Below are 24,361 nucleotides of genomic sequence, written 5' to 3'. Positions count from 1 at the left end.
CTGATTTCTTAGTTTTTCTTATTGAGGTTTTGTTTCTCAAGAAGATAACAAGTGGATTTTTTTCAGAAATTTATGCCTATTTTTTCTGACTTATTATAATTAGACTTTAATACTTAAGAGGTTTTGTTATTTATTTTACAGTCAGAAAAAGGCTCCTAAAGCTTCACTCCTTTTTGAAGAAGATGCCGATAGTGGCGGGTCTCTATTTGGGTCTCCTCCTCCGTCTGCTCTTCCTGCAAAAATGGTAACTTTAAACAGCTTAGATAATGACTTTGTTTCCATACTAAATGAGTTAGACTTCTGTATTATGAGTTAGCACTCAAGATCAGGCTTTGTGGACAGAATGTCAAATACCCTTTGGGAGCTACTGTATTTCCAAGCCCATAATGTCACCTTATGGTTAGTGGAACAGGCTTACAGACCAATTAAAGTAACTCATTTCTACATAGTATTAGGATAGCAAATTTGAATAGTAGATGCCAAATCTCTGGACTTGTATATAGTGATTCTCTTCATTGGACTTCATTGCCACCCTTCTAATTTCACCATTGTCTTATGTTCATTAGCCAAAGATACATACAAGTATGTACTTTTTTTAGGATCATATTCTAAAAGATAAAATTCAGATCTTGAATTTTATTATTAATTAGATTATTATAGGAAGATCAGATTCATCTTTGGAAAAATAAGTATAATTTTATTTCTCAAAATGGTTTTTCCAAAGACACCGTGCCCCAGTGTTTAGTCACCATAATTTTACAAGTAAAATTGTTTTCTTATTTGGTGCAAGATTATTATTATACTTTAAAGCTTGGGGAGAAATTTTAGTTTACGAAAATGAAAAGAGTTTACAATAACACTTTATAGTGAGTGTATTAACATTTTACCAAAGCCTATGGAGCTTAAATCTTTCCCATTTGTAAATGACAAATAAGTATCAAGCTATGTTGATTTCATGAGCTTTTGAAATTCTTTAGAATTGAAAAGTTGTGAGAGGTAGCTGAACAATTGCATGTCTTTAAATATGATTTGTTTTTGGAAGCTTATAAGCTATAAATATTAAATAAGAGATAAAATTAACTGAACAATCAGTATACCTGTAACTTTTTCCATGTGGAAAAAGGCACTTCTGGACCAAAAGATCCTTTACTATTTTATACTTTGGAGAGTAAAGTTTGGCTCATACATGTGAAGCTTTCAAAAAAAAGAAACATCATTTTTAAGACTTTCATATAATTATAATTGATATTTTAATAAGTTGCCTAAACACAATTTCTTTGCTTAAAGTTCACAACTGGGTTACATAATAAAGCCTAATCATATTAGCATTTATATATCCTTCCTTAGATGCTTTTATGACATCATTTCCTTCTGTCTCAAGTTCAAATTATACTGAGTTTTGGTGTCCTAATCATAATTTCCTTTTATCACTCATTTCTTTTCTTTATTCCTTTTGCTTCAGTGAAGTGAAACTGCATTTTGTTTTATTTGACCATCATGTTTGATAGAGCATTCCCAGGTTAGCTAACCAGGTCCATCACTCATTCCAGAATATTTTCCAAAGTCCATGTCCTATCTATTGTATTTCCAACATGAAGTCTACTTGCCTACCCAGTGTGTCATTGATAAACCCAACCCAGCTATCCTGGCCCAATGGGATTTGCCTCACCCTGCTGCTTTCTGTCATTTTTGCTCCCAACAAAACTGAAGCCAAATCTATAAAAAATACTATACTAAAGGAAAGTTATGTTCTTAGCCATGGCTTAATAGAATATATATCCTAAAGAACTAGATGATTTGTATTTCTGTTGTGATTTCTATGCTCTTCCCCCTTACAAAAAGTCTAACATATTATTGAACACCTAAGATTGGTTGCATGAATGAATTGAATGTACCAGTTACTTAAATACCATCCATACCTTTTATGGGGATTTCATGGGTGTTTTTTTCTTCCCTTTTGGTAGGAAAAAGAGAAAATCCCTCAGGCAGTGCCCTCATTATTTAGTGATGAAGAAGAAGAAGCAGCAGCTCCTTTTGTTACTGAGAAACCAGCAGACAATCAGACTGAGTCTCTATCTAAAAGTACCATTGTGCCCAAGCAGGAAGAAAAAGTAAGATAATATTTTCTTCAGTTTACAATTACAGTGTTTCCTGTATTCAATCCTACTCTTGTCTCTTTAAAAAAAAACTTTTTTTTTATATATTGATGAGGCAGAAGAAAAAAAAAAAAAGAAAGGGGGGGCAGCTAGTTGGTGCAGTGGATAGAGCACCAGCCCTGAATTCAGGAGGACCCAAGTTCAAATCTGGTCTCAGACACTTAACACTTCCTAGCTGTGTGACCCTGGGCAAATCCCTTAACTTTGCCCTGACTACTATCTCATCTTCCTTCCCCATTAAAGGATTTCCCTGAAAAGTAAGCCTATGTAGGCTGGTATTAAAGAAAATACATGGGGCATTTGTACTTGAAGTTCTGCCTTTCCTAACTTCACTTTTGACTTTTCCTCCTTGACTTTTTGGAGGCTTTGATTTCTGGTGTACCTTTAGACTAGAGTAACTATGCCAGTATATTCAGATGGTTACCTGTTATACAGTAATATCTTATTATATATGTAATCCCACCTTTGAGGGGATTACATCTTTTTCAGGATGGAGACAAGGAATCTGTGGTTCAGCATTCCCAGACCTTTTCCATGTCACCTCAGACCTATGGTCATTCTCCACAGTGGGGACATGACACACTCACTCATCATAGTCCAGATAATGTGCAATTCCTTGTTTTAATAGTCTGAGCCCATGCCCTGAAAAGTAAATCAGAACCAGGCCATTCTCTGGAGTTGGCTATATCTCCTTAGGGATGATCAAGAACTCAAATTTATTTTCTTCTTTGGAGAGAGAAACAAAGGACAGAATCAAAACATTTGAAGTTTTGTTTGTAAATTATATAATATGATCTGCCCCAGGCTGTATTGCTGATTTCACTGATGCAGGTACTCTAACCATTCAGATTATCCTCTCTCCCCTCGTTTCCATACTGCACGGCTCTTATCTGTATGTTCTGGAGACCCTTTACCCCAGCCCATCCCACATTCAAGGGGCCCTTCTCTGGCATTCTTAGTATTATGCAGATGCCACTGAAATACTGCTTTTCTCCATCACTCCATCACCCTTGGTTCCTGCTTTATGGCTGTCCTTTCTTTTTTTCCAGTGATACATTTCCTTGATGATCTCCATCATAACATTTCTCCTTTTTGGTTCTTAGACTGCTAATGGGTTATGGCCTGTTCCAGTGATTAGCACTATCCCTAGCACAGAGTAGACTGCTTAATACATGTCTATTGACTAGAGTATTCATGTCTACTCTATAGCTCTTCACATGATTTAATGTTCAACTTTAATTCTTCAGATGCTGTGGTCTTTGGTGACTCATAATCATACAGTATCACTTTCACAAAATACTATTCTAATGCCTCATTCATTGTGTTAGAGCAGTTATCCAAAGTTCATGGAGCTTTTGCCAGAGGAATATATGTCATGATAGATTCTACAATACGGGAAAAGTTTAGAGAATGGTTCTGGCACCAAACTGTGCTACTTTCCAAGAACCAGCCTTCTGAAGTACAGACTGGGATTCATCTCCCATAGGAACCACACTTGGTGATTAATTCTATAAGAATGGCAACCCATGAAACAAAACATAAATAAACCAGTAATTAACTTACTACCTGTTTGGTCCATACCTGAAATTTGAATAGAAGAAAAGGTTTTTCATATTGTCATTAAAAATAAAGACCTAAGATGTAAATTCACGCTTTATGGTAACATAAACTAAAAATCATTCATCCATAAATGCAATCAAGTTAGCCTTCACTTGTAACTGCCATCAGATCCTTTCCTTTGTTAATAAAAGAGAATTGGAAAATAGGAGAATGCCATTTTACATAGAGCAGCCTTTGTTTCATCTTTATGTCACATTAACAGGAGAAACTGCAGGGAATTTTGCTGGGAAACTACATGGAATGACTCTTTGTACAAACATTGACTTGAGCTGGAACATTTACTTTATTGAGTGATTTATGACTGATCTTTTTAATGAAGAAGTTTAATTCCCTCTGGGTATATTAATTAAGGTAGCATGATATTTAATTTTAATGTCTATATCTGCTCTTCCTCTTCAAATGTTTGGTTTTCTCATCTCAAACTTCCTGGGTTGCTTAAAGCAAATGGCTCTTGTGGTCATCAATTAACATATCTTATCCTCCTTTATTCCTAGCCTTCCAGTCCTGGTACCCATTTCAAGACTACCACTGGTGTTTTTCAGGATGAAGAACTCCTCTTCAGCCATAAGCTCCAGCAGGACAATGATCCTGATGTTGACCTCTTTGCCAGGGTCAGTTCTCTATATCTGGGTAGGAGGAGATCTTTGCCTCATAACTTGGGCCTTTTGCCTTTGCTTTCTCACAGAGATTTGTCCTTTTCTTTTAGTCATCAGAAAAACGGGCTGATCCCCCACCTAAAGAGGCCCTTTTTGGGGAGGATGATGATGATGATGATTTCTTCACTTCTGCTCAACCACAACTCCCGGTACTAGCCTTTTTTATTGTAAAGATTGAGGATTACAGAAAAGCTTCTTAGAAAGGAAACTTCAATTTTCAGTATGTTTAGGGAATAGGCTCCAGAAGATAAAGTAATACTTGCCTATTAGTAAATGAACACTAAGGTTCCTTATTTTTCCCTAGCCAAATAGTACTTAATTTTCAGAAATTTGTCTCAAGTTTATCTATCACTTTTAGTATATTATTGTTTGGCTCTTTAAATAGTTTATTATTAAACTATTCAATGCAGTAATAAAAATAGACAGTATAAGAAATCTTAATTGTAAGCCTGGGATGTTTAGCACCATTTCTTTTCTGTTCCAGCAGAAATACTGAAGCAGTGCTTCTTAATTTTAAGTATCATAAAGTAAAAAATTATTAGATTTGGAATAATTTGAGGATGTTTATCTTTTAATTCACCAACCCATTGAAGTCAAGATATTATTTCATTTAAGAAGGAAAAAAGGAAAAACACTGAAAACTCGATCCCTGTGTTACATTTTGATTCCTTAGGAGAGCTGATTTGTATGTCTAATTGTGAATTTTGGTCTTACTTTTCTCTTAGAAGGTAGCCCCAAAGAAAACAATAGTGAAAAAAGATAATTCTCTTGAAAGCCATAAATTCCCTGAATTGTCTCCAACTACCAAACAGGAAACAGATGTGTCGAAATTGGAAACAGCCCAGGTTAGTGCAAATTTATTATTGGCATAGCTTAAAATTTCTATGTGTAGATACACAAGGAAATGAAGAATGTACCCTATGTTTCTTTGTTGGAAATTCCCATTAAAATTATGGAAGGAAGGAAGAAATTGAATATTAAGCCACAATAATTGTTTTTCTTTTTCACATTTTTGTTGATGAAACTATAGTTGGTTTAGAAGGGAAAATGCTAGTTTTACCTGTTTGGCATTTATCTCTTTCCTGTAGCATGCTGAATAGCTTAATATACTTTGTAGATCTCTTGGGTGTTTTCACAAATATTGATGGTTGCCTTTATTTATGATTCTGAGGAAGCTGATGGGTTAAGTGTCTTGCCCCAGGTTACATGGCTAGGAAGTATCAGAGGCCAGATTTGAATTCTGTTCTTGTTTTCAGGGCTGGCGCCATCTAGCTGCCCTGCTGGTTGCCTTTGGATAAAAGACCTTAGGGGTAGTTTTAAGAGCCTGGTATAGGCCAATCCTTAGGAATTCCCCAAAGAAAATCCCTCAATAAGTGAGGAATAGCTTAAGGAAGAATACATGGTGTGTTCTTCACTTTCTCCCTTGACAATGGAGGCCATGATCTCCAGTGTGCAGTAACACCTGGGCTGGCATTTCAGTGAAAATCCATTCTGGAGGCTTCTCAGATTTTGTTTAGGATTAGGTCTTGTCCAGAGAGGAGGTAAAGAGTAACATTCCTAGGCCCTTTCAGTGCCAGCACAACTTGGGGTCACGCTGTGGTGCAGATAATGAGTGATCCGTTTTCTTAATCATCTGGACCCACGCCCAGAACGGGGCCATTCTCTGGAGAAGCCCCTGGCTTCCCCTGTTCCTAGACATATCCAGGTGAGCTCTCCATGACTTTTCATGGCCTCGTGTCAGGCTGTCGACCATGTCGTTTCTGAGATGGAGGAGGATGGGTCCCCTAGCCAGGTGGACTGATGGAGCCCTTGGAGGGCATCTCTGAAACCCCCTGAGATAGCCTCAGAAGCAGGGCAAAGGAAAGAGAAATGATGCATGTTTGGTAGCGTTGCAGTGTGGGAACCTATCCCATCCCGTTGTCCCTCCTGGTTTTTAACGCAGTGTCATTTCATACAGGACTCTACAGGCCTCCCTCCATGTAAAACCAAAGAGCCTTCCTCTCGGATCGGGAAACTACAAGTAATTCTTGGCACTCTTTGGGAGCCTTCCCCGCCAGCCTGGGGGCCTCCCGAACCTCTGGATCTCTTGTCTCCTTCAGCTCCTCCCCTGGCATTTCCCCATTGTTGCTTCCCACATGATGCTAGGCCTCTCACCTTTCCTCTTTTTCCTGTGGCAATGATTATGGGCACGGCTGGGTATCCTCTGTCTGAAGCTGGGGGCTCTGTGGAATCTTCCCTTGCATCTGTTTTTCCTTGCCCGTCTAGTGTGCTGCTCTCGTTAAATATGTTCAGTCACTTGTCATCTTCCCCTAGCACTATCATGATTCAGACACAGGTAAGAAAAAGCAGCAAATTTTCTTTTTTATTTTCCCAGGCAGATTTAGCTATTAATCCATCGGCCTTGCTGCCCGGGGCAGCTCCCAAAATATCTGGGGTGAAGGCTGCTGTGCCGGGGCTTGCCTTTACTGCATCTGAGCCTGATGGAGTCAAGGGTATGGAGTCTGCTTCTGCTGGTGAGACGGGTGTGAGCTTTGAGGACCCAGCCCAAGCAGATACCTTATACAGTGTAAACAAGGTAATGAATCACTTGATTCTTTTTAAAAGTATTTCTGGCACCTCTTTAGCACATCTAAGTTCCTTCTTAGCCACATTCGGCTACACAGGGGATCATCAGCCTTGCCTTACAAATACAAATTTACCTGAATTTATTGATGGTCAAATCCAGCCCTATTCCTTACAGTCACAGCCTGCCTATTCATTCGTGAGCAAACCAAAACGTGGGATCCATTCTCTTGTTTGTCACTCCATAAAATCATAAAAGTGTCATCAAAGAATCATCAGAGACTTACAAGAGATCTCAGGCTTGGCCGGGTTATGGCCAATGGGCTGAGGGGCGAAGACAGAGGGTGAGCTTTTGTTTTTACTATAGTCCGGCCCTCTAATAGTCTGAGGGACAGTGAACTGGCCTCCTATTTTAAAAGTTTGAGGACCACTGCTCTGGGCAGACACATATTGGCACCTTCCCCTTTAAGTGATAGACAGATAATAATATGAGTTCTTGGTAAGAAAAATTCTGTACCCTCTATTTCTCTTATCCCCAAATTTAATTCAAATAGTACCTTTTTCTATTTTGGAAAATATGTGATAATGGCTGCTTTGTATTCTGAATTGATACTACTACTAATTCTGGTTTCCCAGATATTGACGTTTTAAACATATATGTATCTTTACATAAAATTATTTGGGAATTTTATTTGGCTAATGTCAGCATTTGAAACAGAACACATAATTATTGTCATCTACAGTTTCACAAGTTATCAGATCAAGTCATTTTTTGTATAATAATTAAAGTAAAAGGGACAGTATATATAGAGCTGTATTTAAGTTGTGAGAATTTTTTAATTAAATTGTCAGAATTTTTAAAAATTAGAAAATGTTAGAAATAAAAGATTTAGACTTACTTAATGTGAAAATACTAGCGGTCTCTTTTCTTGGCCACATTTAAATTAGGAGAAGAATCAGTTGACTTACAAGATAATACCCTCTTTGTTCAGTCCTTTTTGTCCCAGTTGTATCTGATTCTTTATGACCCCATTTGGGGTTTTCTTCACAGAGATAGTGTCATGATTTGCCTTTGCCTTTTTCCATTTCATTTTATAGATGAGGAATTAAGGAAAACAGAGTTCAGTGATTTGGCCAAGGTCACACAGCTAGGAAGTGTGTGAGTGAGTCCTCCTGACTGCAGGCCTGGAGTTCTATTTGCTGGGCCATCTAGATGTCCTTAATACTCTCTTACTTGGAGATAAAAGAGAGGGATTAGAATAACTTCTTAAAGCTTATTGATTCTTTAAGAATATTTGTATAGAGTAGACGTTCTTAATCTGTAGCGCATGGACAATTTTTTAATTTATCAACTGTATTTCAATATAATGGGCTTTCTTTGTGAATCCTGTCTTTTATTTTATGCATTTACACATATTGTTCTGTGAAGAGGTCTGTAGAGTTCCCCAGATCACCCAAGGAGGGCCATGAGACACACACACAAAAAGCTTAAGAAGCTCTGGCATAAAGTAATGTGGTCTGCATGGAGAAAATTTCAGAGTGTGATCTGAGAACATTCCTTTGTCACTGCAGAGCCGAATCACAATGAAAGGAAAACGAAGGCCCCAAACCCGGGCTGCCCGGAGGCTGGCTGCCCAAGAATCCAGTGAGGCTGAGGATAGAAATGATGCTGAAGCATCTCAGTTGGGCAGAGAGCATGTTATCTCCCCACCCATCCAACAGCAGCAATCCAGAGAAATAGACAAGAAGAAGACCTTGGAACAAGCTTTTGCAGCATCTCCTTCCCCCTTTTTGGAAGATGCACCAATGTCTGGAGGAGAGAGAAGTCCTATGGCTAAATCCATGGACCTGATTACTGAGGATAGCCTTTTTGATTCTGGTGACATCTTTGCAAAGGTTTCTGGGTCAAAGTCAGTAACAAAGAAAACAAAAGATAAGGAGAAGGCTTCTGAGGACCTGGCCAACCAGCCTATAGTCAGAGAAGAAAAGCAGTCTTTGTTTCCTGTCTTGGATGACTCAGAGATTGAGGAGGATCTTTTTCAATCTGTGAAGCAGAAACCATTGAAGAAAAAAAATACTGTTCCTCTCCTAGAAGAAGATGATGATCTTTTTGCAAACCAGAAAGTCAAGAACAAAACTTCAGAACCTCTCTGGCAGCAAGATGTTGTCTCAAAAAAACAAGACATTTTTGAGGTAATTAGATGGTGTTTAAGTTGGTACTTTTGTTTTTTAAGAGTCTTGATAGAGAAATAACCCACTCATTTGTTTGGGTCTTATTTAAAAAATTTGTATGGGTAGCTGACATCTGTTTGCATAAATTAGGTTATTGCTGGACCATAAAATTTACTCAGAAAACCAGTCATTCTATTCTTTTCCTACAGCTTTTATTTGGTCACACACAAAAATGAAATAGATCTTAATTTTTAGATTAACTTTGAAACAGTACTGTGCTAGCTCCCTGGAATGTCTTCATCTTATTTGCAGTGTTGTCTTCTTAGATTTTAATCCATGGATTTTAGAGAAGCTTAAAATTTTCCAAAGCATATCCAATTTAAATGAAAAATACAATTATTTGCTTTATCAGTTTTAACAAAGTCAAGACCTTCTTAGCAAGATGAAACTTTTTAAGCATCTACTATACAAATTACTGCACTAGATGCTGGGAAAATAAAAAATTTAGAGAAGGCGGTGTACATATAATTCAGTGGAAATTCAGATTTGAAGGCATTATTTCCAGGGGGCAAAAGCATAACAGGAAGATATGATTTTCTCACAAACTAAAATATTTATGTATAAGTGCCAACTGAGGAGGACAAGAATCATTACCAACTAGGAGACCAAGTAGCACTTTATATGGTGACAGTGATGTTGGAATTTAAAGGATAAGAATCTGAATGTCCAATAAGCAACTTAGATTCTTTGGCAAACATGAAATGTTCTCTCATCTGACCCATATTTATAACCTTGTAGCCATCCTAAACTATTTCTATTTTCTCACCTTCTATACCTAATCATTTGTAATATCCTGTCAATTTTATCTCCATAGCACTTTCTACTTCTTTCCCTTCTCTTCTACCATCATTAAAGTCCTTAAAATGTTCCATCTACACTATTGTAATAACCTCTTAATTGAGCTCCATGCCCCTCTCATTTTCTGACCAATCTACCCAACTGCCAAAGTAATTTTCCAAAGATTCAAATCTCTTACCATTTCATTCTCTATTCAAAAATATGCAGCTCCCTGTTTTCTGTAGGATAAAATATAAATGCCTTAATCTGGCATTTAAAGATCCTTCATAATGGAATTAGTCTTCATCCTGTTTTCCTAGTTACTTACCTCCACTTTCCTGCCTAGCTACCAGTTGCTCTCTAAACCTGGGGAAACTGAGACTGAAAGGTCATGTTACTTGCCTAGGATTATAAAACTAGTGTCTGAGGATTTGAACTGGGGTTGTCTCACTCTTTGCACTGCTTCCCATAACCCACCAAGGGCCATATGTCATAATGCAAATGAAGAACAGATTTAATGTGCAAGAGAAAATTAGATGTTTAAGAAGAAGGAGTTCTGAAGATTAGAATTTTGGAAACGGCATGATTTTGTGAGTTGCTGAGTCTTAAGGAATGAACTTGTCTCTCTGTCTCTAACACAAGTGTTAAGAGTCCCAGGAAGTTGTCAGGAAAGAAAAGGAGAAAAAAAATCAACTAAATTCTAAAGTTGTCATATTAAATATTTCTAGGTACTATGGAATTTCAGATATTAAATAACATGCTCTGGGAGGCCAGTAGAGGACATATACACGCATAAGACCATGGCAGGAGGGGGGATTTCATCGTTGTTGGATTTCTTCTTGTTTTATCATACCCTTATATTCTAAGAGCTGTATCAAGAAAAGCAGATCCTGGAAAAGGTTGTTCTCTTGTTCAATGTAAACAGTATTATAACACACAAGTCTAATGTCCATTATTAATCACTTTGAGTAGCTGTGCAGTCTAAATTTTTGTTGCATTTATCTAAACATAGAAGAACGTCTTAATTTAAAATTATATTTTTCTTTCTTTTGTGGTGGGGCACAAGGATGACATATTTGCTACAGAAGCAATTAAGCCAGGTCTTAAAACAAAAGAGAAGGAAAAGGCTTTGGAATCCAACCTTTTTGATGATAACATTGACATCTTTGCTGACCTAACTGTAAAGCCCAAAGAGAAGAAATCAAAAAAGAAAGTGGAGCCGAAGTCAATATTCGATGATGAGATGGGTAAGTGTGGGTTTCTGCAGATAAAGAAATATTATTGCATGTTAGTCAACACATGGGAAATCTTTGCCATACTCTCAGTTCTGCTGTTCCTCTTTTTGACAAACTTTTTGTCTTTTGTGAGTGCATTTGCCTCTGGGCATTTTATAGATACACTCTTACTTCTACTTTTATAACATTCTCTTAAGTCTGAATATCAAAGACTATTTGAAAGAACTGACCTAGGAAAGAAAAGTCTGTTAGCTGTCATGATAGCTGTCAGATCAGTGAAGAATTTTTTGTAGTTGTTTTTGATGCCATAGGAAGCAGGATAGAATCAACCCAGGGAAGGTACCAAGAGAAAAAGATCTTTTTTTTTTTTTTTCCCTGAGGCAGTTGGGGTTAAGTGACTTGCCCAGGGTCACACAGCTAGGAAGTGTTAAGTATCTGAGGTCAGATTTGAACCCAGGTCCTAACTTCAGGACTGGTGCCCTATCCACTGTGCCATCTAGCTCCTCCAATCCATTAAGTCTTAAAAGAGTTTTCTGACTAGAGACACAAGTCGATTTGGGGCCAGCGGTAATGCAAATGTTGTCTTCCTACCTTTATTCTTCACAGTATGAAGCATTTTAGCTGCTGAGTGTTAAGCTGAGCTTTCAGCAGTTGTTATGTTCTCATACAACCAAAATTGATGTCTATATTTAAGCCTAGAAGCAGTACGAGATCTGAGTGTCATGACAGCATGAGACTCTGTCCTCTTGTTTCAAATTGCTTTCAGGAATCTGGCCCTGAGGATGGCAGTTTGTGGGGTATATTTTTTACTTAACATCTCTTCTTTTTCTTTTATTCAAGATGATATTTTCTCATCTAGTGGCTTGACCAAGATGCCCAAGCCAAAAAGCCAGTCCACTCAGTCAACACCTGAAACAAGATTAGAAACCAAGGTGTCCAGTACATTTGATGACCCTCTGAATGCTCTGGGAGGCCAGTAGAGGACATATACACGCATAAGACCATGGCAGGAGGGGGGATTTCATCGTTGTTGGATTTCTTCTTGTTTTATCATACCCTTATATTCTAAGAGCTGTATCAAGAAAAGCAGATCCTGGAAAAGGTTGTTCTCTTGTTCAATGTAAACAGTATTATTTTTGCACTGGTTTTAATCATGCTTAATTAATATTAAGGAACAAATAGATATTCTAAAATACTTTATGGACAGTTCAATTTTAATTAGGCTGTACAATACATGCAATGATGTACTCTATTATATAGAACATTGTTTCTTTTACTGAACAGAGACAAAAATTACTAATAGAGTTAAAATGATGAAATATAAATTGTTAAATACTATTTTTTGCATGATTATTATGTCTGTTTAACTAATCATGGTCGGAATTTATCAGCAGCTATTCTGAGAAATAGAGGCTGAAAATTAGGAGACTTCAATGTTGCCTCCCATCTTCATGTACACTTTGAAGAGGGGTCATTGCATTTAGAGGAAAGTCTGGCTTTTTTCAGTTCTGTTTTGGGACAGCATTAAACCTGTTCCTTAGAACCACCACGCTGATCCTATCTCCGGGCATGTTGGCATTAACCCAGCATCCCGCAGGAATCACTGATGCTTGAGGCCTTTGATGCAGGCCAGGGTCATTCTTAATAAATTCAGACTCTTGACCAATTACTTTTTCTTGGTGTAGCACTAAAAATTAGCACATTATTGTTCTCAGTATTAATGTATGGTGATATTTTGCAGTTAAGTGCTTTTGAATAGCACTCGAGGCAATGAGATGGTATATGGATGGAGTGCTTGATTTGAAGGAAGCCCGAGCTGAATCCAACCTGCACTCACCTTCTCTCAGCCTCAGTTTCTTCATCTATAAAATGGAGATGATAACAGCACCTACCTCCAGAGTTGTATGAGGAACCTTAAAATGCTCTCTACATATAGCTAATTTTCACTCCTGATCAAAGGCAGCACAAACCTCCTCAGGTTCTGAATGAAGAAGCACACACTCTTTAACACAAATATTTACCTTGTGCATAATTGTTCTTTTTTCTAATGCATAAAACTGTAGTGTGCTTTCTAGAGCCCCTGTGCTGGGGTACCAAAATATACCGTCCAGGCTAGCTTTCTGGAAGATCTCGGGACCAGCCTGAGTCCCCTGGTCTTAGTGGAAGAATGAAGGAGGCAGGAGGGCCACATGGTGGTCAAAAATAGGGTCCATTTATTTCAAGTCTTCTCAGCCCCTAAATATCTTAGTACAAATATATCACTATAGCACACTGAGCATGTGCCAACTGTAGAACCATTATATCACCACAGCACACTGTGCAAGTGCTAACTATAAGCACCCTACTTATAGTTATATAAATGCTTCTCTTTACTGTAAGTATCCCTTGCTTCAAGTAGAACACCTTAACTTCTCAGGAATGAGAGCACTACAGGGAGGTGGGGAGCCAAACCAAACATTGTCAACAGGTTCTCTCTGGGCTGAAGGGTCTTATAACTTACCCAGACTTCCCCCACTGTCTGACCTGTTTTCTCTCCAGGATCATCTAATAGACTGAATATGTAACCTGTTGGTGTTCCCCAAATTTGACTTTCACTTGGCAGTTTCTTACCAATTTCTTATCCTCTCACTAACATAACTTTACATCTTCTAAAGCAGAGGCATAGATTGCCAGCTACATGTGCCAGCCACACAACACTCCTGAGAACAGGCCAAACCAGATTAAAATATAATTGGGAAATAATAAAATAAATTATATGATAAACATAGATGATACCACATTTTTGCAAACTAAATCAACATGTAGCCTCCAAGGATTCTCATATACAGATTAATAGCCTCCCAAACACCTGTTTTTATTTTAATTTGACACCACTGTTCTAAAGAAATCTAATTTCTGAGTATTTTTTTCTCTCTTTAGGACTAATGTTCTCTAATTCCACATTTTTGTTGTTCAGTTGTGTCCTTTGGGATCCTATTTTGGGGGTTTTCTTGGCAGATATACTGGAGGGGTTTGCCATTTCCTTCTCCGGTTCATTTTACAGATGAGGAAACTCAGGCAAAACAGTGAAGTGACTTGCCCAGAGTCATACAGCTAGGAAGTATCTGGAGCCAGATTTGAACTTGGGAAGGTAAGTCTTCCCAACTCCATGGCTGGAGCTCAATCCACTGCAGCTCCACATAGCCACCCATCTTATTGTTGATTATGCTACTGTTTTGTCACTGCAGATGCTGCAGGTTTTCCTGATAGCAAGTTGCTTCTCTTTGTTTTGACGGAAGGGGCCGATTTCTGGTATAGAAAGAAAAGCCCTTCTTAGCTTTGTGACACGTCAACCTCAACTTAAACAATTCCCTTGGCCATGAGATCACAACTTAAAGACTATTTCATTACTAGATAGAGTCAGCTAGAACCTTCTTTATGTTCATCTAAAATCTGACATTAGTCCCTAGTTCTGCCCTCTGGAGCAAAACAGAGCAAATCTACATACTAGATCTTCAGAGCATATTTCTGTTTAGTCTGTTCTTCTCAAAAATAAATATCCCTAGTTTCTTCAATTGTATTTTGTATCACATGGTTTTCATACCTGTTGCCATCCTTTGGAATCATTCTAATTTTCCACTATCCTTAAACTGTTGCACTTAGAATCAAACCACAATGTTCCTGATGAGGCCTGACCAGTGCCATGCAATATATACACAAGAGTGTTAATAGTTTGGCCTAATACTTCTTAATCTCTTTAGCAGTTGCATTATATTACTCTCTTCAACTTTAACTAAAACTCGAATTTCTTTCACATGTACCATTGCTATACAGTCACTGTTGGGTGTGGGTATGTATGGGGGAGGAGGGGTGTTTGCTTTAACCTAAAGGAAGGATCTTTCTTTTATTTAATTTCATCTTTGATTTGGGCCTTGTGTTCCAGACTACTTAGAGATAGATTTGAGTCTGCCATCCATTATGTTCATTATGCATCCTAGCTTTTGTCATCTTCAAATTGAATAAACATCCTTTCTAAGTCACAGACCCATAGAATTTGAGCAGAAAAATGGAATACATAGAATTCAACACCTTTATTTTATAGATGAAGAAACTAAGACCCTAAAAAGATTAAGAACTTGCTTGAGCGAAAAGCCATGTTGGACTCTAGCAGAAACTTTCCACAAACTTTGGCTTTTATTTTGGTCAAAGAAATCACCAATTCAGAGTTGAAAATGGTGTCTGATCAATGTTAATAAGAGCATAGAAGAAAAAGGGAAATGTCAAGTGGATGGATTTTGACTTGGGTTTCCTTCTCTTAAATAGAATTGATGTGTGCTTTTAACAATCTAAAGTGACAAAGTATATCAACACAGTGATGACAGTGGAGAATTTCATATATTGTTCAACATTTTTTATTTTACTCAAGACTTTTGATGTTTTTCCTAAATTACAATTTGTTGCTGGAAGGAAGGAGGTCCCCAAAATACATTTTGCTTATTTAGGCCATATCTAGGAATGAATGTTATTTGGCCAGCTTCCTACCTACTTTAAAGTTGATAGACCCCCAGTCAAGAACCCAGATTCTTAACACAGAACTTAGCTGGACACCTTAAATCCTTAGGATCAGACTAAATCTTCCTGACCAGAATATTAATTTAGAACAGACATCACTAGGTACTTCCAGATTTAAGTATTGCACAGTGAATGATTGTCAAGGAATAGGCAAAAATGGATAAGAGTAACTATTCTGAGCAAATAGTTAACTAGAACAGCCAGGCTACACAAAATAAGATTCAGAGAGGGAAAGTGAGTAAGATGTTGTTAGGCTGGTTTCCCATTACTGATTACTCTGAGGGCCAGGTCCGTGCTGGGAGGGCAGCATGGAAACCCCTCCAGCTAAATGAAGTATTGCCCCTTAATTCTGTCACTTGCTATGGCTTCCTCATCTTGATAATAGCAGTATCACTGATCCCTGTGCATCAGTCTACCATCATCATTTTCTTGGCATCAGAACAGGAGATAGGATGGTTTTACATTTTGTATACAGAGATTTGAGGGAGCTCATACTTTGTTCATGTGCTCTTTTGAGATGCAAGGCAAATGAGGTACAAAGGGTTTGAGGCTAGTTGTGCTTCGGAAGGCAATGTTTTATGGGAATTATTTAACAAGATACAATAAAAAATTGATATCATGTTGTAAAACTAAGTTAATATGCAGTTTGGCCTTAACAGTTCAATATATATTCTTTCAATAGAAAAAGTCCAGCCTGAGCCATTAATTGAATTGACACTTTCTTTTTGGCAGAAAGAGATCTCATGATCTGGATTTCTGTCAACAATATATTGCTTAATAGCAGGTGTCTGCTAATGCCCCTTGGGAAACATAGACGTACTTCTCTACCTACACATATTTTATGACGTTAGTAGGTCTCCCAGAGTTTCTGTAGAGAAAAGATCTTCACCTCTTGGCTGATTCCAAAGATGTGTTCCAAACTGTCCAAACTGGTTTTTAGCTAACAGTCCAGTACTGGGACCAAACCCAAAACCTACCAAGTGGGTCACAGTGCCATAGTAACAAATTATAATGGGACTTCAAAAGAACAATGCAAGCCTATGTTACAACTCATTATAGAATCCTTTCTACAATACTCCTACTACATATTTCACTCTCAACTTTAAGACTTCGAACCATACACAGGGAACTTACCTCTTCCAGAAGCAAATTATTCCATTATTGGGAAGTCCTGATGGTGGGTAGTTTTTCCTTCTATTCTACCTATCTACAACTTCCACACTTCTACCATTTGTGTGGTATCTCAGATATCTTCCCTGTGTGATGATCTGTCTTTCAAATATTTCTAGACAGCAATAATGGTCTCCTAAGCTTTCTCCATTTCCTGTTACTGAATATGGTTTCTAGGCCTCTTTTCATGTTGGTTGTCTCCTTGTGGTACTTACTATTATCTTCTATCATTTCCAAAACACGGTACCTAGCACTGAACACGATATTTCAGATGTGAACACAGTGTGGCAGAACTTTCCCCTTTATTCTGGATGCTGCCTTTGCTAATTAGATTTTAGGTATTTATTCTAAATATTGAATGTTATCTCTTACATACAACTATGCACCTTATTCTAACAAGTCTTTATAGTTTATATATGAATTTTTGTACCATATCAAGTAAAATGTATAGTACAGTAGGAAGAAGACCTGGAGTGGAATCCTGTTGCTGCTATTTACTCTTAGTATGATTTATAGGGATACAGGAGGTAAAGTTGGAAGGAACATCATCTGGTCCAAGCTCCCTCACTTTAGAGATGACCAGTGCCTTGTTCAAGTTTGGGCAAGGGTGGAGGAGAAAATAATATATCACAGTTCCAGAATTTAAGCTCAGGACCTCTCATGGCAAAAACTACTACCTCTGCTGTCCTGTCCCCTGATAGGACCCTTCCCCTCCCCACCTAAGGCATCTCAGAATTTCTGTCCTCAGCAAAATAACTTATCACAGAGAGTTATTTGAGGCGCAGATGGGAACGTTAATGTTAAGTGGCTTTGCAAACTTTAAAGCACAATGAAAATACAAAGATACATTACTTCAGCAAGTTACTTTTCAATCCAGTCCATAGAAGATGACTACATTCTCTCTAGAACTGTTGAGTAGTGAAGGTACTCTGGTTTTGATATGTGATAGGTGAGTGAGCAATATGGGGGAAAGAGTAGTAAAAGAACCAAGTGACAACCTTCATAGTAGGATGTCAACAAATTTTCTGGATTTTATGTTATAATGAAAAGGTTCACTAGTATAGAAAAATCATAAAATGATTGTTGTTAAAACTAAAAGAAACCATGAGAGACCATCTGCTTTATGCTACAGCTTTATCCAAGCAAATTAGTATTCCCATTTTCCAGATGAGGCATCTGAAGCCATAAAGATTACATAAAGCTAATTTGTAAAATGTAAAACAGTTGCAGTAAATGATCTCAGGTTTTTAAAATATATAATTTTTAACTGAATCCTTTATACCAATGCAGCCCTATCTTATTTCACTTCGTTTTGTTGCCCTTTGCAGATACTGCATTTTTTATCAATTGAAATTTTGTGAGTATTCTGCATCAAGCAAGTTTATTGGTACCAGTTTTTCAATAGTATGGGTCACATTGTGTCTCTGCATCACATTTTAGTAATTATCACAATACTTCAGACTTCATTATTATTATATTTATTTTGATGATCTGCGATCATTAGTCTATGATGTTACTATTATAATTATTCTATGACACAATAAACCTTGTGCATATAAGACAGCAAAGGTGATTGATAAAGGTAATTGTATTAGTTCTGACTACTTCACCAACTGGTCATACCCTATCTTGTTTCCCTCTCCTTGGATCTATTTATTAATTAACAACTCCCTATTAACTGAAACACAAAACTATTGAAATTTGGCAAATTAATTATCCTAGAGTGGTCTCTAGATGTTCAAAAAAAGAGTCAAATCAATAGGTAAACTTTATTCTTGACATATTTTAAGATAGTGTTCTTGCCACCCCATCCTTCAATAACCACCACCACATATCAGAGAGCAGCCTTAAACATCTAGGCAAGATCCTCCATTAGCGAAAAGATTTGAACTTGCTAAAGGCTTAGATGATGGTTAGCATTTTTTTTTTCAGCAATAAAGTATTTTTAAATTAACAGGTATATTGGAATTTTTAGATATCATTGCATTGTACACTTACTAGAGTACAGAATAGTGTAAACATAATTTTTATGTGTATTAAGAAACCAAAAAATTTGTGTGACTCTATTGCAGTATTTAATTTATTGTGGTGGTCTAGAATTGTACCTATTGTATCTTAAAGGTATGTCTGTAAAGTTTATTTAAGTGTCTCTCTTGGGTCTCCCAAAAACAGGGAAGAAAAGTATTCAGTGTATTGTGTAAACCAGGTATGGGACAAGTATTTTTATCTGATACAAAAATGCTGCATACAGGAGGCCCTCACTAGCCAGCACTGACAGACTTCAGATAAAATTCAGTAATCTGTATTTATTTTTATAACAAATTTAAGCTAAACTTGTAGCAGTATTAAATACTGACATATTCCACCAATAAGTTAAGACTTAAAATCTGAATGTGTAATATTTTGCAGAACTGCTCAGTTATCAGTTATTGACTTTCATCTCAGTTCTGCACTGTCCAAAAAATTTCTAGTCCTCATTTTTTGGCAAGTTAGACTTAGGTTTGTACTCAAAGTTCTTCGTAGTGGTTGTTTTCTCCCATTCCATTTCCCTGGTCACTGTTTAGGACCACCCAGCAGACCCAGGATTTCTAATCTTCAAATCTCTTCAGCTCACAAATTTGCCTCCAAACTGAACACATTTGTCTCAGAATCCTTGTTCAATCATCTGTGATCAAAAAAAAAAAAAAAAAAAACACCACCACCCAGCAGAAGAGGCATCTGAAGACATAGTTTTAAACTTAGTCAATGCTCTCTCCTTACTCTGGCTGCCATGTAGGGAATAACAACTATTATGGCCAGAATAAGGGGGAGATGTGAAGGGTAGTAATTTACCCTGTGAAAATGAAGAGCAAGTCACTCCCTTTTAAAAATCCATTGACTCATTAGCACTTTCTGCTCAGTAGTTAAGGATTTCTTAGTTATCCACAGCTTTAGCCCAGAACATAACACATCATAGGCAATTAATGTTTACTGATTGGTTAAAATAGTACATATAGTGGACCAGAATCAAACAAGGAACTTAAAGATATCAGAACTTTATCCAAAATGTGCTACAGAAACTTGTTTTGAAATCATAGGAACACAAAACACTAGGTAGAAGGGACTTTTTTTCAGATAGAACTTCTGGGGCCTTCTCTTTAATCTGGTCCCCTCTTTTGACAATTGAGGAAACAAATCCTTAAGTTTTTGTTGAAGTTAAAATTATGTTGGAAGAGGCAGAACCAAGACGGAAAAAGGTATCTACTTATCTGAGCTCTCCTCCAAATCTTTCTTAAATAATGCCATAAAACAATTCCTAAAACAGCAGAACCCACAAAAGAACAGGGTGAAATGATTTTCCAAAGCTCATTTCAGAGGTCAGTAGTAAAGTAATAGTGGAATATAATCCCAACAAACCAGGAGCAGATCTTGGGAGCTACTGAATCAGCAGCTGTCGCTGCTGCTTCCAGAGCTTCCAGTCCACAGATAAGGGGGGTTGAACAACTGATCAGAAATAGATTGGGGGGAAGGGTGGAGGGAGAGTGTCACTTTGCTTTTGCCCATACTCAGATCTTGGTCACATCCTCTGGGTGGCAGTCCAAGACAAGGAGGTGGCCAACAAGGGAGACAGGGACCATTATCACAGTGCCAGGATAGAAAAGAGTGCTTGTCAGGCCAGATCATACCACCTTGGAAGAATTGAAAATGTATAGGAACTTAGAAGTATCTCTGAAAACAGCTGCACAAACTTGAAGCTTGGGAAATGCACTCTCCAGCTCGGAATCAGAACTACACTTCAACAAAAAGTTAAAAAGTCAAAAAATAGACTGGAAAAATGAGCAAACAACTGAAAAAAAAATTTGTAGAAAGTTACTGAGGTGACAAGGAAGATAAAAACACTCAGAAGAAGATAGCAAAGTCAAAGTGCAAAGCCTCCAAGAAACATAGGAATTGGGCTCAGGGTATAGAAGAGTACAAAAAGGATCTTGAAAATAAAAGTAAAATGGGGAAGAGAAATGAGAATGATGCAAGAAAATGGTAAAGTTAGCTTGGAAAAGGAGACACATACACAAATACTAAAGAAAGAAACTGCCATTTAAAAAATCGAATGGGCCAAATGGTAAAAGAGGTACAAAAAGCCAGTGAGAAGAATACTTTGAAAAGCAGAAATTGGCCAAATGGAAAAAGCACAAAAATTCGTGAGAAAAAAAAAAATTCCTTAAAAGTTAGAATTAAGTCAATGGAAGCTAATGGCTTTATTAGAAGTCAAGAAACAGTAGAATCAAAAGAATAAAAAAGTAGAAAAGTAAAATAACTCATTGGAAAAAATAACTGAACCATAAAGTAGATTCAGAGGAGATAATTTTAAAATTATTGGACTACCTTTAAGTCATGATTAAAAAAAAAAACAAAAAAAAACCTACACATCACCTTTCAAGAAATTATCAAGGAAAACTGCCCTGATATTGTAGAAAATGACATTAAAATAGAAATTGAAAGAATCCACCTAACACCACCTGAATACGATCCCAAAATAACTTCCAGGAATCCCAATAACTTCCAGGAATATTGTAGCCAAATTCAAGGGTTCCCAGGTCAAGGAGAAAATATTGCAAGCAGTCAGAAAGAAATAATTCAAGTCTTATGGATCCACAGTCAGGATAACACAAGACTTAACATTTACATTAAAAGATTATCAGGCTTGGAATACGATATTCTGGAGGGCAAATGACTGGATTACTACCAAGAATCATCTGCTGAACAACCTGACTTGAAGTAGGACTTTTGAGCATTCTTGAAAAGATCATAGCTGAAGAAAAAAAAAATTGATTTTTCAATAAGAGACAAAGTTAAACTTACATTCCTACAAGATGATACTTGCAATTCATATAAAGTTTTCTCATCAGGTCATTTAGGAGCATGTATAAACAGCACATGAGCCTTGGAAATGAAGTCATGATGTCTAAAAAACAAAGGGTGAGAAGGAATGCACTGGAAGAGAAGGACAGAATAGGGCAAATTATTCATACAAAAGAATCAAGATAAAGATTTTATGATGAGAAGGGGGAGGGCAGTGAATGAACTTTCATCAGAATGGCTCAAAAAAGGAATACACACCATTGGATATAGAAATCTATCCTGCCCTGCAGGAAAGTAGGAGAAAATTAGACAAGGGGTTGTAGAAATAGAAGGGAAAGCATATTGGAAAAAGCAGCAGAACACTTTTAAGGAGGGACAAGATGAAAAGGAGATAATAGAATAAATTGGTAGGAATAATATGGTTGGAAATAACATTTAGAAATCAATTTTGAAAAAAAAATTGAAGCAATTTTCTCTGACAAAGATCTCATTTCTTAAACAGAACTGAGTCAAATTTATAAAAATAGGAGCTATTCCTCAAATGATAAATGATCAAGAGATATTTTTCAAATGAACTAAAGCTATTGCCATATGAGGAGGTGCTCCAAATTGGGGGAAAATCTTAGGTTCTACCTCATACTATTAGATTAGCTAATAAGACAGAAAAGAATGACAAATGTTGAGGGAATGTGGGGGAAAAAGAGCCAATACAAGTGAACAGATTAAAAATTTTTTTAGAGCAATTTGGAGCTATGCCCAAAAGGCTATAAAAGACAGCAGTGCCACTACTATGTATCCAAAAAAAAAAACGAAACAAAGGGGAAAGGACATATGTGGAAATTTTTATAGCCGCTCTTTTCTGGTAGCAGGGAGTTGGAAATTGGGAGGCTGAATGCCCATCAATTGGAAAATGGCTGAATAAATGGTGCTGTGTGATTATGATGGTATACTATTATGCTGTAAGAAATGAGCAGTATGCCCTTAGAAAAACCTGGATTTACATGAGCTAATGCAAAGTGAAATGCACTGTGTATAAAGTAACAGCATTACTATAAGATACTCAGCTATTCTCTGCAATACTATAATCAATTCTGAAGGAACATAATGAAAAATGACATCCATAACCAAAACTGATGGTCTCACAATACATATTTAAGCAAACTTTTTTCCAGGTGTTTTTTGGGGGAAAGGGAGACTATTCTTTCACACAATATAGAAATATGTTTTGCATGACTACTCTTGTATAACAAATTGCTTATTTTGTCATAGTGGTGATGGACATGGAAAGAATTTGAAATTTGAAAGTTAATTGTTTATGCAAGTAATTTTTTTTAAAAAATGTTAATGTTTCTTCAAAAGCTTTTAAAACATATTATGTAACTGAACTGGTCTATTTTTGTACTTACAATCCCTTCTAAATCCTTTAAGAGTTTTTCTGCCTGGCCATAATGGTACTATTTTCTCATTTTTTAAAAATGTGACCATTTCAGAGTAGGTGAAACTACCTTCAGGATGTTGAGTTAGCCCAATTTCTGACAATGTTACCAGTTTTTTGTAGTTTTTGTTAAATGGAGAATTCTTACTTCAGTAGTTTGATTTTAAAGATTTTTTTCAATCTCAGGCAGACTTATTTAATGGCTTCTGGGTTTTGCTTACCCATCATGGCAATTGGTATTGATCAATTCCATTTAATTAACACCAGAGTTTTGATTATTCACATTTTAAATGTTTGCTTAAGATAGAGAAGCCAATTAATCCTGAAGGAAAATGTTTTGAACTAGCCTGAATATTAGGTCATTTTCGTTATATTTTAATTAAATGAGATGTATTTTTTTAAAAGCAGGTGAAAAAATCCTAGATCATCTTGCTATGACATGCAAAACACACACACACACACACACACACACACAAACCCACATTCTGGCACACCCCTTTTTAGACTTGTTTTGGCCAAGAAAGGGTTTTTTATTTTGCTGGTGATAATGTGGTCTCTTTTGAGTTGTCTCTTTAACCCAGTTTGAGCAAGTGTTCTCCAACAGCACGAATGGGTCCCTTTCCAAGTCCTTGGGATTTCCTCATGGGATCAGCGAACGATAACATTTAGTAGCTTCATGGGTCTAAAACAGCGATGTGGCTGAGCGCTTAAAACCCTCAACTTGCAGTCCAGTAGATCCAAGATCCAATCGTCTGTGCCCGCTATTCAGGGCGTCACACTCAAGCCTCAGTTTCCTCTTCCATAAAATGATAGATCTCAACCAGGGTGGGTTGTGAGGAGCAAATGAGATAATTGCTAGTAAAGCGCCCGGATAAATGCAAAAGAACCTTGCGAGTCATCTGGCCCAATTCAAAATATGGTCTGCGTGATATCACGTGGGTTGTGAGATATTGCTTGCCTTCTCAATGGGTGAAGGAGGGGCTGGACGAAAGGAGGGAATTTTAAAAAGCTGAATGTTATATGGAGAAATAGTTGCCCCTCAATTTTAGGTATGAAGTAACTTGAGACCCCCCCAAAAGGTTGAGAGACCCCAAGGTCAAAGACTGTTTCTTGTGCGGCTACTCCCGT

General features: G+C 37.1%; 2 protein-coding genes across 4 annotated transcripts in view; both read left to right on the top strand.

Moving 5' to 3' along the window:
- WASHC2C (WASH complex subunit 2C) overlaps positions 1-24,216 on the top strand; it is a 56,912-nt gene extending 32,696 nt beyond the window's left edge. Inside the window, exons 20-29 of one of the 3 annotated variants that reach the window (XM_074296336.1) lie at positions 142-244; positions 1,965-2,111; positions 4,271-4,387; positions 4,483-4,581; positions 5,161-5,277; positions 6,390-6,452; positions 6,807-7,007; positions 8,567-9,187; positions 11,070-11,250; positions 12,079-24,216. In XM_074296336.1, coding sequence (XP_074152437.1) covers positions 142-244; positions 1,965-2,111; positions 4,271-4,387; positions 4,483-4,581; positions 5,161-5,277; positions 6,390-6,452; positions 6,807-7,007; positions 8,567-9,187; positions 11,070-11,250; positions 12,079-12,218 — 1,789 coding nt within the window. In that variant the 3' untranslated portion in view covers positions 12,219-24,216. Of the gene's footprint in view, positions 1-141; positions 245-1,964; positions 2,112-4,270; positions 4,388-4,482; positions 4,582-5,157; positions 5,278-6,389; positions 6,453-6,806; positions 7,008-8,566; positions 9,188-11,069; positions 11,251-12,078 lie in introns of all 3 variants that reach the window. The other 2 variants (XM_074296335.1, XM_074296337.1) reach the window with 2 other exon arrangements.
- The window catches only part of ZFAND4 (zinc finger AN1-type containing 4), a 64,622-nt gene continuing 54,542 nt past the window's right edge, over positions 14,282-24,361 (top strand). Inside the window, exon 1 of the mRNA XM_074296341.1 lies at positions 14,282-14,368. The gene's annotated coding sequence lies outside the window, so the exon portion shown is untranslated. The remainder of the gene's footprint in view (positions 14,369-24,361) is intronic.

This window comes from Sminthopsis crassicaudata, chromosome 2, assembly GCF_048593235.1.
Source record: "Sminthopsis crassicaudata isolate SCR6 chromosome 2, ASM4859323v1, whole genome shotgun sequence".
NCBI classification, from domain to species: domain Eukaryota; kingdom Metazoa; phylum Chordata; class Mammalia; order Dasyuromorphia; family Dasyuridae; genus Sminthopsis; species Sminthopsis crassicaudata.
The sequence above is the reverse complement of the archived record's forward strand: the minus strand, read 5'-3'. Positions and strand labels throughout refer to the sequence as shown.